At 48.8% G+C, this 19,300-nt stretch overlaps 1 protein-coding gene across 1 annotated transcript in view; it reads left to right on the plus strand.

Moving 5' to 3' along the window:
- Ccdc12 (coiled-coil domain containing 12) overlaps positions 1-19,300 on the plus strand; it is a 53,538-nt gene that overhangs the window by 24,826 nt on the left and 9,412 nt on the right. The window contains exon 3 of the mRNA XM_038322421.2: positions 8,910-8,977. Within this exon, the coding sequence (XP_038178349.1) occupies positions 8,910-8,977 (68 nt within the window). The remainder of the gene's footprint in view (positions 1-8,909; positions 8,978-19,300) is intronic.

A 19,300-nucleotide genomic window follows, 5' to 3' on the forward strand; every position in this document is an offset into this window, starting at 1 on the left:
GGGAGAACCCAGGTGGGAGTTTGGAGTCTTTCAAAGTACTGGGCTGCCCAGTTGAACCGGTCTAGTCTGGCTCTCTGTAAAGGAAAGGGGGGAACTGTGGTTTTTGCTGTGCCCTCTGCCTAACCTTCCAGTAGGTTACTTCCTGCTGCTGCTGGTGAGGGTGAAGCCCTGGGCACTGGGAGGGACCTGTGCTCACTCATCTGTACCAGTTGTTCTGCCCTTCTCTGCCCTCTCCCATTCATCCTTTAATGGGCAAGACGGGTGAGGTGTACTTTGGAGACCGTCCCCAGCCACCTAGAGAGCCACTACCCTCTTTCCATGCTGTTGGTGCCATCCCTTCCCCTTCTGGGTCCAAGTTCCCCCCTTCCTCCGAGAATCCAAAGAGTTCTGGATTTTTCTCCAGAAAGCTGTACCTTCTAAAACCTGACCTGTGTACATGTGTGGTCATTGGCCTTGGAGTCCAGTCAAGAATCCCCATTGCACTGAATTCTTGGTGCATACACGTCCTTTTACTCCTTGGCTCCCAGCTTACGGTGCAGTTCCGAGCCCCAGGGGTCTGGTCAATATTTGTGGACTAATAAAGGAAATATGCTGGAGGAGTTACCTGTTACCTCCTTTGCTCTGTGGCAGGATGCTCAGTTGCACTTTGGCAAGAATAAGAGCTGACTTGGCCTGAGGCCAGCTCCCTGTGTTTCTCCAGCAAGCATAGGATGTCGGTGGTCCCAGGCCCAAGGCCATGCTATGCCAGTAGGAGCTGCATTGGCCATGCATGTTGCTGCCCTGATCTCAGTGGACAGTGGGGCTAGTCTTGCCTTTCTTCTGTGACCAGGGCCCTCTTTCCTACTGCTGAGGACATCTGAGCAAGCATGAACCTTCCTCAGCTGCTGCACACATCACTCCTCAGCTCTAGTCGGCCTGAAAGCGGCCCCACCCTTTCTCCTTGTCCCCCTTAGCACTGCTACCTCCTTTGTCCAAGGCACCTTCATATTCCCAGTGAGTCATTAGCAGAATCTCAGCCTCACTGCCTCCTCCAGTCTCTCCGCAGCCTGTCCTACCTGACTCCCGACCTAGTTCCAGCTTTTATCCTGGGCCTTATCTTGGCTTTCTTGCTGCTCTCCCAGCTGCTAGCCAGGCCACTTTGTTCTTTCTCTTTTCACAAGCCTCTAGAGACTCCCTGTGCTCAAAAGGTAGCTATGGCCTCTGCTGTGTGTGACCCATCTCTGGCCTGATTATCCCCAGCCTGCCATGCCATACTTTCTGAGCTCTGAGTGAGGGGCCAGAAGACCCATGCCCATGTCTGGTGCCCATATGGAGGCCAGAAGAGGGTTCCTGATCCTCTGGAGTTAGAGTTTTGAGTCACCAGGTGGGTGCTGGGAATTGAACCTAAGTTCTCTAGAAGAACAGCCAGTGCTCTTAACTGCTGAGCCATCTCTCCAGCCCCTCCAAGGCACCATCTAACATATCTTCTCGTGGCCTGGATGAAGCAGGTATTATATCCTCTCGGCTCAGAAGTTTGCTGAGAGCATCACAGAAGACCCATGGGAATAGAGGCCCACTGTGACTTCTGTAGATGCAAGCTTTTGGGATCTGTGGCCCTGTGCTCTTTCTACAGTTCTCTCCTCCCTGCCCCTCGGGAGCCACTGCCCGCCCACCCAAACAGCAGGTTTTTTCCTTTCTCCCTTGTCATTTCCTTCTTGTAATAGTGTGATGATGTCACCATGATTGCCCTTGTTTTCATAGATGAGGAAACCAAGACCAGACCTTCCCAAAGCCACACAGTCAGTGAGAAACAGCCTGGTTTTCCCCTGGGTTGTGACCTGCAGCACACAGTCAGTAGGAAACAGTCTGATTTCCCCTGGGTTGTGACCTGCAGCACACAGTCAGTGGGAAACAGCCTGATTTCCCCTGGGTTGTGACCTGCAGCACACAGTCAGTAGAAAACAGCCTGATTTCCCCTGGGTTGTGACCTGCAGTGCACACAGTTAGTAGGAAACAGCCTGATTTCCCCCGGGTTGTGACCCGCAGCACACATGCTCCACCAGTCGCAGGCACCAGGCCCGTGGGTACAGACTGGTGAGACAAGTGTCAGAGGAGACCCTCAGACAGGAGCTCCCAGCAGCAGGTTGCCTTTGGGAACCCCAAAAGAAGAGCACAAGAGCCCAGTAGAATCAGTCCGCCTAGACAAGTTAGAACCTCTGTTGTGCACCCTGCTCTCTCCTGCCAGTCTCTGAGCACTAAAGAGCCTATGGTTTCTGGTCCCAAGCACGGTGGTGTTCAGTCCAGGGCTTATCGCTCCATCTTCAGGGTGAGTCAGACTCCAGAGCTGCCCTACCCCGCTAAATACCTTTATAACGCAGCTCCCAGGGCCACCACACCCAACAGGAAGGCCCTCCACCCCATTATGAGGTGGCTCTGGCTCTAGGGACAGGCAACAGGGTGCTGCTGTGGGACCTACCAGGTTTGCCTGGCATTGTCAGCCTCTTTCTGCCCCTGCCTTGGGCACTGCATGACCATCTGCCTCTATTTCCTTACCCTGACCTGAATTAGAACTGCAGAGGCCCAAGCTGTCCTCTTAAGGGACTATAGTGTGGGGTGTTTGTTTTCATAGGAAGGGGAAGGATTTTGAGGCCTTGTTTTCTAATGTCTTTAAATTTTTATTTATGCACCTTTTTATTATGGATTAGGATGAGGGGTTGGTGTGTTCATGCCACCACATGCATGTGGAGGTCAGAGGACAACTTGCAGGAGCTTGTTCTCTCCTTCCACCAAGGATCAAAGTCAGAACATCAGGCTTGTCCAGAAGCACCTTTATCCACTAAGCCATGTTGCTAGCCCAAGGCCTTGGTTTTCTTGGTTGATACACAGAGGGCTGGTTCCCACAGAAATATCCTGGGCTGATGAAGCATATCTGTCTGTACATTGAGAAGTGGTCTGTACTGTGAGCTCTTGCTGGTCTCCAGCTGCTTTGGGAATGGGGTAAGGGTGATGAGACATTCCATCAGCAGCTGGCATATCTCCCTCTGGGAAGTCAGAAGCCCAGGCTTCGAAAAGCTGGACATCTCAGGATGCCCTTGTTCTTGACTACTTAGTTCAGATCCTTCATCTTGGGATCTGAGCACAGGTCCCAGCTCTCACTTTAACCTTCACCACCCTTTCAACTCACATCATCAAGTAGAAGCTGGTTGGGACAAGTCCAGGCTGGGAGTGGAGCGCTCACCTGATGCTGGTGTCCTCTCCCTGCCAGTGTCATCAGAAACCTTGTCACCCCCTCCTGACCTCCTTAGGTCCCAGCAGGGCCAGCCATTGGGGGTCTGCCCTACAGGCCATGACTGTTTTGCCACTCCCAGGGATGCTTGCTCTCTTTAACTGTTTGGTACCATGCACCACGAGACACCTAGAATCAGGTTGAAGGGTCACCTCCCTCTCTGACAACACCTTGCCAGTTCCCCAATATACAAAACCCTCAGCAAAGCCTTCCTCACCAGGTCTGCCCTTTGAGTACACTGAAGATCCGTAACCCTTTTCCTTTATCCATGACCCACCCAGCACACACAAAGAACTGGGGTTACAGAGATGGACTCTGTCTTAATAATCTGGGGGAAGGGACAGCAAGAAAAAAAAATGTATCTCCCCTCTCCTCTCTCCTGTGTGTCTGGTTGAGGATTGAACCTGAGGTCTTCAGACAGCAGCATGGATGGAGCAGGAGTGCTCAGCTAATGAAGGCTCTTTCCAGGAAGAGGAAATGACAAACCCATTGTTAAACCTCAGGTGTGAGGAGCTCAGGTAGAGAGAAGCCAAGGCTCAATAAAGCTCTTGCTGTCTGGCATAGGGAAGTCAGAGCAGGGAGGCAAAAGCCTGCAATCCCAGCACTCTGTGATTACACTCAACTAAGTATCACTCAGCTAAATATCAACACCCTGTTTGTTGCCCCTGCTCCCTGAGACAGAGATCAGTAGAGACAACATAGTTCCTAACAGATTTGACATCACCACAGGTCTCACAGATGCTGAAAGTTATACCAGCAAATTCAGTCATTTAGATGAACTGTATAATTGGTTTCGTTTCTCTTTCGACTTAAGAAATAGAGCAGTTGGGGAGAGGAGCCATCAGTAGACTGCTTGATGCATAAAGACCTTAGTCTGGTCCCCAGCACTTGTATAAAAAGCCAGACCTGAGCCAGCAACATGGCTCCATGGGTAAAGTCAGTTGCCACTAAGCCTGATGACTTGAATTCAATTCCTGGGGCCCATATGGTGCAAGGAAAAAAGAGATTCCCAAAAGGTTTCTTCCACACATGCATGTACCCAATAAATAAATAAATAAATAAATAAATAAATAAATAAATAAAAATAAATAAATAAATAAATAAATAGTGCTGATAAATAAAACTAAAAAGCTAAGCATGCTCTTGTGTGGCTGTAATCTTAGTACCGAGGAAGCAAACACAGTTGGCTACTTGGACTCGCTAGCTAGCTAGCCTAGCATATTTGGCAACAAGTTCCAGGCTTCTGAGAGATGTGTTTCAATAAAACAAGATTGACGGGGCTGCCAGAATGACTCAGCAGTTCAGAGTACTTACTGTTCTAGAGGATCCCAGTTTGATTTCTAGAGCCATGTGGCAGCTCACAAAACAAAAGCCCAAGGTCATGACCCCTGAGCAATGATACCAAGGTTGATATCTAGCTTCCACATATGTACACAGATTCATATGCACTTACAGAAACACATGCAAACACACACAATTGTTTTTAAAATTGAACACCCTAACAGTCTAATCCAAAAATAATTTGACACATGATAATGAATGATGGTAGAAAAATATTAATTTTTTTTTTGTAATTAAGTTTTCCTAAGAGCAGAAACATAAAACAAAAACAAACACTCTGGTTCATAACCTAGGGTAGTTTTTAAATTTTAAAATTCAAAAAAAAAATTCAGGGGTCATCCACCTTGGGGTTTTGTTTTGTTTTGGTGTTTGTTTGTTTAATGTGTGCCCCAGAGTATTAGGTATTCTAGGAGTTCAGAAGGGACTTTGGGATCCCCAGGAAATGGAGCTGCAGATGGTTGTGAGCTACCACGTGGCTGCTAGGAATCAAACCAGGGTCCTCTAGAATTTTAAAATTGTAAAAGTTTTGAATCCAGGGCTGGGTGTTTCTGACACCATTGGCACTTGTAACGAAGGCCCGAGTATACCAGCTGTGTGCTCAGCTCCAAGGCCACAGTGAAGCCCCTCCAGGCAGCACAGGTGGGCAGTGTTAGAGACACCAAAAATTCAGTGCATTTAATCTTGAATTACTTCTTAGTTATTGTGTATTTGCTAAATTTCTCATGTTTCCCACATTCGGTTATATGACCCCATACGGAATCCTGATCTAGTTAAGAAACTGGATTCTAGAGGAGAACATTGTTTGCTAGTGAGGGTGGAGGAAAATGGCTAGGAACTTAGTTTTAAGGACCTGAGAGGGAGCGAGCCCCCACATGGCTCACAACTATCTGAAACTCCAGTTCTAGGGGATCCAGTGCCCTCTTCTGGCTTCTGTGAGCATCAGGCACATACGTGCTGCACAGACATACATGTAGGCAAACACACACATGGGGTGGGTCTGGGCTAGACAGATGCCTTAGCAGGTAAGAGCTCTTGTTCTTGCAGGGACCCACATGGCTGCTCACAACCATCTGTAACTCCAGGTCCAGGGGGATATGACTCCCTCTTCTGACCTCTATGGGCACTAGGCACATATGTGTTGCACAAACATACATGTAAGCAAAAGCTCATAAATCAGAAGAAAAGAAAAACAGAATGGAAACTGGGGCTTGGGAAGAAGGGGAAAGGTGGAGAAACTTGGGGAGGTTTAGGGTTAGGACACTGAGCTTGATTTAGGGAGTCTCATCATGGTATGTCTGGATGTGAGACTCCGAGGCCTCCTATATTTCTGGGTGTCCACTGGTGCCTTGGCCTGGACTTGGGCTGGCTATGGCTGGATCTGTGCACGTGGTCGTGCCTGAACCATGTGGGGATACAGGAAAGGTGGCTGAGGTCAGAGTCATTCATTAGGAAGTCAGTCCTGCTCTTGCTAGGCTGCCTGTCATTCTTGGCAAGAACTCTGGGGCCAGACCTGGAGGGCCATGATCCAGATCTGCTACATCACAGGCAGGTTCTGTGACCTTGGGCATCTCTTCACATTTTTTCCTACCTCTGATAGCCATGATGAACTGAGAACCTAAGGTGAGCGCTCCCATGATAACTCCAGTTCTGAACCCACTGCGTCTCTCAGGCTGGGGGTGATCTAGGCCAGGGTAGGGGGAATTCTGGCATCCCAGCAGGGGAGTGGGGTAGGGTGGGGAAGCAATGCCTGTGACCTAAGCCAGTATTAGCCATTATCCTTCTCACCTTGCTTGCTGTCCCACCTGAGAGTCACTCTTTATCGGGGAGGCCAGAGTACACCCTGTCCCCCCACTGCTGTCACCTATGTGTGTCTGTCCTCGGCCTGTGGTCTCTGCTCTACTCAACATCCCAGATGGGGGTCTTAACTGGTTGTTTGTTGACCACTGCTGCGCCTACTCGCCAGATGGCTAGGAGGTTTTAAAATGTCCCTTGGATATATGGCTGTTTTCTCACTTGTTAATGAGTAACTTGGCCCTTGCCAAGGCTCTTGAGTGTTTCTGGGGCTCTGGGAGGTAGCCTGTCTGATTGAGTTTAACCTTCCCCTCGTTGGTTAGGAAGGGGCATGGTGTGGGCAAGATACTCCTCCCAGAGGCAAGTCCTTCCTATATAATCGTGCCCTCTTCTGTCAGCTGCACGGGTGGGGGTGGGGACTGAGCTCTTTGTTGTACTACTTCTATCCCAGGAAGCGGTTTGCCAGCCTCTTCCCTGGAGGCAAGCATTTCTGGGATTTGCTGTTAGGATGGAGCTCTTTTAGAATATCTGCACACATTTACTCTCAACACTCAGGTGACTTGAAGCAGGTGGACCTTGATGAGTTTGGTGCCAGCCTGGTCTACATAGTGAGCTCCAGGCCAGCCAAGGCTACATAGTGAGACCTCATCTCAAAAACAAAAAGAAAGAAATCTCAAAAAAAAAAAAAAAAAAGGAAAGAAAGAAAAAGAAAGAATATCTGCACCTCTGGTTGCTTTGTGGGCAAGCCATTAGTCAGGGAGGGAGCCCATGCCAGCTCAGCTTCTTGAGGCCATCCTGCCCTCTGAGCCACTCAGAAAGATAGTTTGTTTCTTAAGCCTGAACCTCTGTCTGTATTTTAGTCCACACACTACCTTGGTTCAGGTTTTACCCTGGGACTGCTTCTCCCATCCTGTCTCTTTGTCCGAGGAAACCCAGATTCTCCCCTCCTTATGCCCAGAAAATCATGTTGTTTGTCTCATTTCGTTTCCACTGCCACATCCACATGAGACCAAGCTGCTTGGGTTGAGGACAGAAATTATCTTGATGTGTTCTATTATGGAAGGCTTTCAGTGAGCCAGACCCATAGGTCATATGGCCAAGGAATGGCAGTGTCTGCCATTGCCCTGGATCTCCAGGGTGAGCACTGGTAGACAGTAACATGAAGCAGATGTCACCCCAGAGGGAGCAGCTGTTGGTGGCATATAGCACTTTCTAGGATAGGAATCTAATGTCAGCTCTGGCATGTTCTCAGCCATCACAACAGGTTGCAGGTAGAAACTTCCAGGTTCCTTCTCAGAACACCACTCCAGCAGAGTTCACTGCCAGTAACAAAGTGAGTTTGGCATCTTCTAGTGGGCTAGCCTTAGCATGCAGGGCTTCTTCCTGGGCCTTGGTCAAGCCCTAGTCCTGTGGCATGGCTTCATTCATTTGCTTCTGTCCATGTGTACACACACCTGTGGTCAGTTTGTCCAACCATAGTGATACTGGGAAGAGAGGACCCAGGGGTACTTCCTTCTGCAATAGGCAGAAGCAGCCTGGTGGTGCCCTTAAGTTGTGGTCCTCAGAGCTCTTGGAGATAAACATGTCTTACATGAATGGGGGCTGGGCAGATTTATGGGCTGGTAAGGTGGCTCAGTGGGTCAAGGTGTTTGCCATCAAGATTGGCAACCTGAGCAGTTCCTGGAACCCACACCATAGAGGAAGAGAACCAACCCCTGAAAATTGTTCTAACCTCTTCAGACTCCTGGAAGTTGTCTTCTGACCTCCATGTGCTCTGTGGCATATATGTGCCCCCCCCCCCCTCTCTCTCTCGCACACGCACACACAATGTAAGAAAAATTTTAAGCCTCCGTCTCCTTTAGTACATCACAGACCTGGGCAGTGAGTGAGTCTTGTTCCAAGCCTGGTCCAAGTTAGGTTTCTTCTGAAGGGATCCAAATGGTCTCTCTGGAGAGGTCTCAGGACTCGAAGGAATGCCAAAAAGCCTCAGTTCTCATCCTGCCCTAGTGTTCGTGACCATCTTTCTCCCATCTCCCTCCAGCCCAGCACATGGTTCCATCCATATCGTGAAGGTGACTGGTGACCATCCAACTCTGACCAGCTTTGCATTCTTGCCATCTAAGACCTTCCAGCTCTTCCTTCTTGTCATCAAGGACATCCTTGTGTCTGGGATTGGGCTGCGATCATGGAGGGCTTTTTTATTGTTGTTGTTTTTTAATTTAATTTTATTTTGAGGCAGAGTTTCTCTGTAGCCCTGGCTGTCCTGGGCCTCACTGTGTAGACCATGCTGGCTTTGATCTCACAGAGATTTGCCTGCTTCTGCCTCCTGAGTGCTGGGAAGGTTGTGGAGTTTTAAGTTCTGCCCAGGGAGGGAGCAGGGAAGAGCAAGTCTCCTGTACCCACACCCCTCAGTCACCTGGCCCTGATTGTCATCCTCACCAGCTCCCCAGGTGACCTGGGCCACAGTAGGAGTGTTCTCCTTGAGCACTGATTTTTTTTCTTTCTTTTCTAGGACAGGGAAGATGGGGAGCCACAGACCAAGCAGCTCCGAGAAGAGGAGGAAGAAGATGGGAAGCACAGGTAGGCCTATGGGCTCCAGCCATGCCATACCGCCCTGCACTCCCCACCAGCATTTCCCCAGTACTGAATTCAGAGCTGGACACCACTCTCTCGGGTGTCTTGTTCAGACCTGAAAAGATCAACTCTATCACTAGTTAGGACTGTCCCTATATATTCTGTATATGTCCCTATATATAAGATTTTTTTTCTCTTACTGTCTAGTTCAATTCTGGTTCTCAACCTTCCTAACACTGTGACCCTTTAATCCAGTTCCTCATGTTGTAGTGACCTCCCAACCATAAAGTTATTTTTATTGCTACTTCATAACTGTAATTTTGCTACTTTACAAATTATAATGCAAATATCTGTAATTGCTGGTGGACTTAGGTGACCCCTGTGAAAGGATCGGCCAACCCCCAACAACCCAGAGGCTGAGAAATCTGGTCTAGCTCTTAGCTTGTGTTACATTCTAACTGTATATTACATCTTTTAGTCTCGTCACTTTTAGCTTGTAAAGCTCTGGGCCACGTGGTCTACTCACATCTGCCTTCCCAGCCTGGTTTTATCCTGTTTGTTTGTTTGTTGGCACAGAGGCTCCTATAGTCCCAACTGGTCTCAACTGTGTAGCCGAGGCAGATCCTAAACTCCTGATCCTTCTGCTTTCACTTCCAGGTGCCAGGATTGCAGGTGTGCAGCACCTTTCCCAGCTTGGAATCACTCTGTGACACTCAGTTTACACATGGAGCTTAGCTCAGAGGCCACTTTTTCCTTCTTTTTGCCTGTACTTCCCTTATAGTTAGAACGTTTTTCTTGCTTTGTGAAATACTGTCGTCTGGTTGAGCTGGTTTAAGTTGACTATGCTCAACCTATGTGAGGGGCTTGGCCAGCCTTCTCTCATGGTGGCAGGCATGAGGTCTCCCTTCATCTTTCAGAAAGATGCAGGGAGTTCTGCGGGAACCAGCATGTAGAGTAGGGAATAGCTTTGCAGCTGATCTCACATGGCAGAACAGCCTAATGTCCCAGAAGTCATGTTCACCCTGTCCTGCTCAGTTCTCAGCTAGAAATGGCTGTGGTTAGACTTTGCATCTTTATAAGCAGGTGGCTTGGATTTCCTCTGTCCTGGACAGCGTTCTTTGTGCACAGGTACTGCTGCTCCGAAGGTAGGCCTTGGTGTAGAAGGTAGGATGGCTGGACTGTCATACTGGAACAAGCCTCGCTGGGGTGAAGGAATGTCTCAAAGAGCAGGCCCTCTTCTCTGTCTTCATCTCCTACAGCAACCAGGAAGCCCTTTCATTTTGTCTTCTTGACAGTCCTTCAAGGTCTTTGCCATCTCTCTCTTGGGTTCAGAATATGGCCACAGCTCTCTATTCTGAGATCTCTATTGTGATGATAGTCTTCTCCACACTGAGCTATGTGGTTTTGGGAGCCCCTGGCACCTCAGGGCCTCTTTGCCAAGTGCTCCCAGACTTGTATGATTTGGGGGTAGATACCTACATGGTCTCCCTCATTCTTAGTCACTACTTAAAAGCCAGAAGGAAACCTTCTGGCTTGTTCATGGGTTCTCAGTTGCTGGCTGGAGTTTCGAGTCTTTCTTCTGGGCTGCCTCTGATAACACTAAACAGTCTCTCTTCATCTCCCTCCTTGCTGAGAAAGAAGGGTCACTGGTGAGTGGTAAGCAGGTCAGTTAGCATGAGACTCGGCTGTTAGACCATCACGCTGCTGAATCTCAGAGGTGGTGGTGCAGCAAAGCAAAGGCAAGTTCAGGATTGAGACTAAATTTAGAAATGATACATGCATGCTATTCAGTCTGAGGCAGCTTCACAGCCTATCTGCTGGGTGCTATGTGGGGTGCTACTGTAGACACCTGGGAGGCAGCAGTAGGTGGTGGCGCGCTCTAAAGGGACACAGGCTGTTTAGAAGAGGAAGTGTGATAAGCTGCTAGGTACCGTGAAAAAAACAGTGTGAACACGGAGGGAGAGATGGTGTGGATTAACACTAGTGGAGAGGCAAGGAAACTGGGTCCAAGATGGCTTTAGCTGTTTGTAATGTGTGGTTTTATTTTTAAACAAAGATCAAAGGGGAGGGGCAGCCCATCTCACTGTACAAAGAAGTGGCTTTTCTTGACTGAAGGAGGATGAGCACATGTGTTATGACCCTCTACCCTAACTGAGAAAGAAGAGGCGGGAGTGCTTAGTTCCAGGCTCCTGTGGGTAAAAGGTCCACCCTGTGAGGCCAAGTCAAGGCCCCGCTCCCTCGCTAGGTTTGCAGAGGTTGTGCGTGTTAGAGCACTGGACATCTGTCCTTTTGTCCCAACAGCTAAGGACCAAGTGTGTCAGACATTGAATTAGGTTCTGCTTGAGCTCACTGTGATTGTGTTCTGCTTCGTGAATACCGTGCAGCTCGTCTGACTTGAGAATTGGGGGCAGTATTTAGCAAGGAATTGCACTTTCCTTTGCGGCTCCCAGAGAAAAGCAGACCCTTAGGTCTCGAATGCCTTCAGAGAGCACAGGGCATGACCCAGGAGGCAAGCCTGGGTCTTAGCCGGAGTAACAGGAGCCAGACCCTTGGCCTTGGCCCTAGACTACCATGTTCAGGGCCTGAGCCCTTTGGGAAGGGCAGGTACTCGAGGCTGAAAGGGGCTCCAGTAGAGGCCTATGGATTTCAGCAGACCAGATAGCCACAGTCTCCTTGGGGAGAAAGGGTGATCCTCAGCTTCATTGGAGGGCTGGCCTCTGAGACTGATCACTAGTGGACACGTTAACTTCTTGGGCCCCTTGGAGGTGAACAGTCTGCTTCTGTCCAGGTGAGCTGGAGGGCAAGCCTGGGGACAGCAGCCCTGAGTGTCCTATGGGAACAGTGTCTGCTTTGGTTCTCTTCAGCTGAGGGACAGGACAAGGCCTTGTGGAGAGTGTGCCTTGAGTTAGGCATGGAATTCAGAGGGTAGAATTTGGGTAGTTGGGCCCAGAGTCCTGAACCTGCACTATGAGAGGGTGGGTAACGCAAGCCCTGGCTGGGCAGACATAGCTAGCTCTTCAACGCCTGGGATCTCTACTCGTGTGCTGTAGCCCCAGGTTTACACGCTGTCATGGAGGTCCACCCTGGGAATGATGCTGAAGGACCCAGGATCTGTGCCTGAGCTCCAGGCTGGATGCATAGGCTGAGCTGTGCCTGGCACCCCCTCATGCAGACTCTCACAGTGAGAAGGCCATCTCTCTCTCTCACCTTCCTCCCTCACTGCTCTTTTTCCCTGACCCGGGGCTCCTCCTCAGCCATTCCATCACACACTGCCACCCAGCTCTGAACTCTGACCACCAGATGACCCCAGGGACCTGCTGTCTGTGAGCACCTGTGTGCTGGCAAGAGCGCAGGATCCCCCTGGCCCAGTTCCCCTGCAGGTCACTTGGCACTGCTTGTCCAGGTCTGCTTGCCTTGACACTGCACAGAAACTTGGCTGGTGGCCATTTCAATTGATTCATATAACTAGATCATCATACACTTAAAAAATTTTTTTTTTTCAGCAATAGGCCCTGAAAGAGTAGGACCCAAGCAGATAGAGTGGACTTGGGGTTTGAAAGTCACATCCAACTTTGAGGTCAGGGCCTGCAAATTATTAGCTCTTTGACCCTAGGGTGAGTCACATTGCCTCACTGAGCCTCTGTATCCTCTGGGAATGAAAGAAAACTGAGGGGGAACTAACACCAATGTGGGGCTCTGAGGAGCAGGAAGACACTTGGAGGCCCTCCCTCCCAACAGGGTTACCTACAGACACAGCTTAAATCCGCTTCACTCTTAGAGAACACATGTGCTAACGTTACAGCTAGGACAGTAGCTGGGGAAACAGGAGTAGAAATGAGCATGTGTGGCCCAGAGAGGAAGGGGTAGGAGCTAGTGAGAACTTGACTACTCAGTAGATTATTTAGTCCTGGAAGTAAGCCATGTGGCCTTATTTCAGATTCAGCTGTCCAGCTAGAAACATTGCACGGCCAGGGTTATGAAGTTGAGGAGCACTGGGGCAGGCACTCCAGGGTCCCTGTCCCCACTTCCTGAGCCAGTTTGGTGTTAATGGTTTGCCCATAGGTGGACTCCTAGCTCAAGTCTCTGCCCAGTCGCCCCATAAGACTTTTTTCCAGACTTGTTTTGACTGTTCTAGTCCTTTCTTTCCTTATAAACTTAACAGTCTAGCTGGATGTTGGTGGCTCACACCCAGCATCCCAGCACTTGCAAGGTGAGGCAGGAGGATTGTTGTGGCTACAGTATGAGACTGTCTCCGAATTCTTCTCTGCTCCTGCCCCCTTTAACAAGCAGCTTGTGAATGTCTACAAAGAAAAAAAAAAAGACTTGCTGGTATTTTTTATTAGAATTTCATTGAATCAGTGGATCAGAAATTCTTTTTATTTCTTTTCTAGAATAAATCTTGTCTAATCCCCCCTACAAACAAACCTCTAGCAGGAAAGAGTAAACTCCAAGGTCATCAGGCTCAGGCCAGGCTTGCGGGGAGCAGTGGGGGGGGGCACCTCTGGCCCCCAGAGGTCACTGTGCTTTCTCTCCTGTCCCAGCCAGCCTCCTTGTGGCTAACCCTGCTGGGACATCTGGGGTTTGCCATGGAGGCAGTCATCCCCAGGGCCCCTGCTTACAGCAGAGGTTTTGCTGGAAAACTGGCCTGAAAAAAGTGGTGCTCTTGTCAGCTACCTTTGCTTCCTGAAGGCAAACCCTCCCTGCTAGGCGCCTCCAGGCACCTTGTAGAGGGTCTGTTGCAGTGGTTCCTAACCTGTGGGTCATGAACCCATTGGGGGAGGGGGTGTCAAAGACCGTTTCACTGAGGTCGTATATCAGATATTTCCTTACAGTTCATAAATAGTAGTCATGAAGTAGCCGTGAAATAATTTTATGGCTAGGTCACCACAACATGAGGAACTGTATTAAAGGGTCACAGCATTAGGAAGGTTGAGAACCGTTGGTCTATGAAGTAGGATAGGGGAGGCACAAAATACTATATCTGACACAGGAGTGTACCATGCCGAATGCCTGAACAAGTAAGTCCCAACAGCTTCCCAGCACCTTTGGGCTCTGGTCTTTGTTGGATGTTGTACTAGGACTCAAATCCCCAGCTCTGCTCACTCTACCATTGGACTGTTTTCCCCACCCCTGGATCCAGGTCCCTAGATCCAACAGACCTCAGTGTTTTCCCCTTGGAGTTAGTGATCCACATTAGGGAGGACACTAGGCCACTGCTCTGCCTTCCCCAGGGTGGAAAAGGTGGTCCCCAGTTCCATGTGTGTTTGACTCTTGAAGACAGTGATCCTGCCCTGCTGAGACCCAGCTCCAGGCTAGGTGCCTTGAGTCTGGCAAATGCTTTTGCATGTCAGTCCCAGGGTCCTTGCACCAAGGTGTGTCTTGGTAACCACAAGGGCTACTCCCACCTTCAGACTACAGGTACCCTGTCACCACCAGGCAGTGGGATGGCTCTGGGTCTCTTCTGTCATCAAAGCTACAAACCTGGAAACAGCATGCAGTATCCCATTTCCTGACTTAATTCTCAGGAGGCTGGGAATTGGGAAGAATAAATTTAAGAAAGAACTTGTTTAAGATCAGCGGTAAAGCTGACTCACCTGTGACCTGCAGTGGGCATGTGTAGGAAGAGTGTGGGAGCTTCGCTGGGGCCTTCCCTTTCTGTTTGGAAAAAAAAAAAAAATACTATCTTATGTGTCACGATCTTCGATGCTTTCAGAGTCGCTTTCTGAGATCTTCTGGCCTCTCTGGCTGGGTGTGGTGTATAGGTGGGGTAACCGCAGTCAGGCAGGTGAAGTCACTTGGCTAAAACCTCCCAACTGAAAGGCAGTAGGACTGACTCTGGGCCCCTCCCTGCATCCTATCTCATGCATAGGGTGGGAACAGTGAGCTCCTGCAGGCTTCTGTGTCACCAGTGAGAAAATGAAACCGCCCTACCCTATGCCTAGTCCCCATGCTGGACATGATCCTGCCCCGCCCTCCTGACTTTCTGTGCTACTCTGCACAGGAACGAATCCGGATCCTGTTTCGCATCCTCTTGGTTCAGGTCAAGGGTGGACTAAAGGATGCAGCAGTTTTATAAAGAATCAGTCAGGCCAGGGCAGCCTGCTGGGTGAGCACCACTTCCTCCCGCAGTGTTCTGTGGAGTAAGGAGCACTGGACTTTGCAGGCTTTTTCTTGTATTCCTGTTGCCTGACTTCTTTCTGGGGAGACCTGATCAAACAGATAAGGCACCAGTGACAACAGAGCAAGTGTTCAATCCTAGCCCAGCGTGCTGAACCTGCCCCTTTGTTGGACTTACTTAGATAAGAATGTGGGTGAGAGAGTACTTAAAGGAGCCTGGGTGACCCCACAACAGCTGTGTCGCTGACTAGGCCCACCCCAGCATGGTGGCCTCCCCATAGCTGCACAGATGAAGTTTCCCATCCACCTCTGTGCACTGTAGCACTATCAGGACTGTGTGCTGCTGGCCGGAGTATATCCAGCTGGGAGGGGACTTAGGAGGTATTGTCTGGACTCTCAGGTGAGAGAATAGTGACCCTCCCCATGAGGACCATCAACAGGTACCATCTTAAGGGCTTCTTGGGGGTAATCACAACTGCTCTGCTTAAGATATAATGGCTCTTATGGGAGACAGCATATCCACAATAGCTCCAGCCATCTGGGCTTCAAGTAGCCCTTGTGCTAGCTCTCATCTGTGAGCCCTCTGCGAAATAAGCCCTCAACCTTATTTCTCTACATCTTTGTCTTCATCTTCCTCCTCCTCCTCTTCCTCCTTTTTGTTTGTTTGTCAGCTTTTTGTTTTTGGGCTGTCCTGGAACTTGTGTGTTCAGTCTAGACCAGGCTGGTCTTAAACTCAGAGATCACCTGCCTCTGCCTCCCAAGTGCTTTATTTAAAGGCCTGAGCCACCACATCCAGCCTTATTTCTCCTCTTAAATTTAAATATATGTGTGTATACAAACACACACATACTTACACACACTCTTGCTTTGTTTTGGGGTTTTTGAGACATTTCATAGCCCTGGCTTGTTCTTGCTATGTAATCACAGTGACCTCAGACTCCAGAGAGTCCTCTTGTGTGAACTTACAGGTGTGTGCCATCATACCTGGATTTAAACTTAAGTTGCTGTTCAAGTATACATACAATTTTTTTTAATTGTAGAAAATACAGATTAATGGGCAACTTATCGTGTCTCTCAATACAAAAGGGCTGAGTACGTAGCTTAGTGAGCTCTTACTTAGCCAAGCCGTAGTTTGATCCCAGCACTGAAAAATAAAAAAAGAGAAGGACAGATTGACACATTTGTGAATATCCTATTGTTTTATAAATGTTTATATAGACTATTTTGACTATTGATACAGAAAAATAAATTTCCTATGATTCCTTAATACTTCTAAGTACTGATTTATTTGTTAGCCTTGATTTTAATATATCTGCTGTTTCAGAGAGAGGAACTATGGATGTATACATGCATGTGTCTGGGGATCAATATACTATCCTGTTAGGTAAGAAGACTCTCACTGAACAACATCTCCAACCTGTTTTTCTTTCTTTTTTTTTTTAAAGATTTATTTTTATCTTATGTGTATGAAAATTTTGCCTACATGTATATATGTATATGCCCCACATGCATGCAGTGCCAAGAAGGTCAGACAAGGATGTCAGATTCTCCTAGAACTGGAGTTACAACAGTTATGGGTGCTGGGAACCAAGCCTGGGTCCTCTGTAAGAGTGGCAAGTGTTCTTATCTGCTAACCCATCTCTTGTGCCTCTTTCTAATTCTTTAAATGCCCATTAGCTGTGGGTTTTCAGTGAGATGGATAGAGAATTCAGCTAGTCAGTGAGAGAATGAGGGTGGGGTTCTGGATGGTGGTGCTCACTGGGCAGAGTCTGGCTGAACCAGTGACTAGCCTGGAATAGCTGCTGGCTCTTTATAAACCATCCTTGGGTACGGTGTGTGCACCTGCAATCCTAGCACTCGGGGCTAAGGCAGAAGGTTGGGAGATTTCAAAGCCTGGGAAGACAGCTGTAGGGCTGCCTCCTCTGCCTAGGAGTGACGCCACCAGTGGCTCCGGTAAAGTTCCATTGGCTATCATGCAGCCACTTAATGTTCTGAAGGAAAACATTAAGCACCAGTGACAGAAAACATCCCTTTGTTTCCTGTTTGCCGTGTCCATGTTCTGATCTCATCTTGTATGTCACCTGTTCTGATTTTGGGGGGCCCTTTACAAGCGGCACTGTGATCACACCATCCTGAACTGGTCCCCTTCTCTGGAAGGGTGGTGGTCTGCCTCCCAGCTGTTGTTTCTGTTGCTTCCAGGCACATCTGTGGAGGACATTTTGTTCCACTTGCCACTGTGGGTTACTGTTTGAATAGTGATCTTCCTAGGGTGGGATTGTGGGTCAAGGGTTTGGATACTTTCACAAGCCTTGCGAGAAGCCATCAGTCAGCCTTGAGAGTACTATCTAAGATCGTTGCCTCTGCCTGTATTTCTGTGGTTCAGCAGGGTCTGTGGTCTCCAAGGCTTTGTTATATATTTATATAGAGATGGGTGTGAGGGGGCCTTGGAGCTGTGGGTGTCTCTATACTTTAGAGATTAAAAATGAGAGCCTTGAGGCTGGAGAGATGGCGCAGCAGGTCAGAGCACTTGTTGCTTTTCCAGGTGACTGGAGTTCTGTCCCCAGCACTTAGGTCGAGAAACTCACAACCCTCTGTAACTTCTGCTATCCGTGTCCAAGCGCTGTCCTCTGACTCCTGAAGACATCCTCACATACATTATATACATTCACACACACACACACACACACACACACACACACACACACACACACACATGCACACATACACAAGTTAATTTTTTTTTTAATGAAAACTTTCTGTGGTCAGAATTGCTGCGTTGTCTCTGGGCATTGCTGACCTCTGGAACCCTGCAGGCTAATCCTGGCCTTGCCATTCCTATTACCATTACTATTACTTTCTATTATTGTGAACAGAAATTTATCCTGTTTCTTACTGGCTTCTGAGGGGAACTGGATGATCAGGGGGACCAAGGTGGCCTACTGAAGGCAGCCTTGACCTGTAAGTTTGCCATGAGGATTGGCTGACCCCGTCTTGCCCTCCCTCTACAAGGGTCATGGCAGTGGGTAAGTGTGAAGTACCCTCAGGACCTATGGGGAGAGAAGAGGGATTAATGCCCAACGGTAGGCAGAAAGCATGGATGCTTGTTTGCCAATGGTAAGATTGGATCAGGTACATAATCTCAAAGTTTCCTTTCATTTTTGAGTTTACAGTCCACAAAGAACATTGACCTTCTCTAACTGCTTCCGTGGCACATAGGAAGGTGTAAAAATAAAACACCCTAGGGTGTTTTAGGAGTGATTTCCCTTGAATCTCCAGGCTAGCCCCTGCAGCTGGCCTGGAGGAAGAGCTTGCTGTGGTCACTGAGCCTGCCTCAGCACCATTCAGATCTTCTAGATACCAGGGGAGGAGATAGGGGAAGTGGATATGCTGCCTGTTTTAGAAATGGACTCAATAGCTTGGACATTGCCCTGTGGCTTGGCCATAAAGATTTGTAGACATTACTTAGAAGTAGGCCGTTGTGACCTAGCCACATTCCTACTTTGTATCTATGGGACACAGTGGCTTCTTAGCTTACTTCCTTCTGGTTGTACTCTTCCTTGGTTATTAAGTGCCTCTTAAAAAGTAAAGCTCTTCCCTAAGCACCCCATGAATTCCTTTCTCCTTCTGGAGGCAGCATAGGCTGAGTGCCAGAGCTTGTCCGGCAGAGCCTAAAGCCACATGCATATAGCATGGCTGCCACTGTGAAGGGAGGGGAACACATGTAGGGCAAAGAGGAACTCGAGGAGGTGGTTAGTGTCACCTTAGGGTAGGGACATTAGGGGAAGGAGCTAGAAACCTAGGGGGATTGTTAAGGGAGCACAGTTAAGGGAGACCTGAACCATGTGAAACTTAGGGAAACTTAGACTTAGGGGAAGAACTAGAACTGCTGGACCAGAGAGAGTGGAGAGATACTGGGGTGGCCTTTTTGTCTGTTTTGTCTGTAGGGAAATTATCAAGGCTCAGCTCAGGCACAGGCTGCCAAAGGAGAGGGGCCTTGTGGGAAGTTGAGTGCATGCGGGGCTCACTGGTCTCTTGCAGTGCACCTCAGGCCGACTGCTGTGGACCTTCCCTGCCACAGTCCACCGTCCTGGACCAGCCTCACCTCACCCCTGCTGCCTCTTCCTTTCTTGTGTCCTGTAATCCTCTTACTTGGCTGGTTGTCTAAAGTTACCAGGTTACTGATTACTTCAGAAATTTTGGAAATTACAGAAA

The sequence above is a fragment of the Arvicola amphibius genome, chromosome 3 (assembly GCF_903992535.2).
Source record: "Arvicola amphibius chromosome 3, mArvAmp1.2, whole genome shotgun sequence".
Classification (NCBI taxonomy): Eukaryota; Metazoa; Chordata; class Mammalia; order Rodentia; family Cricetidae; genus Arvicola; species Arvicola amphibius.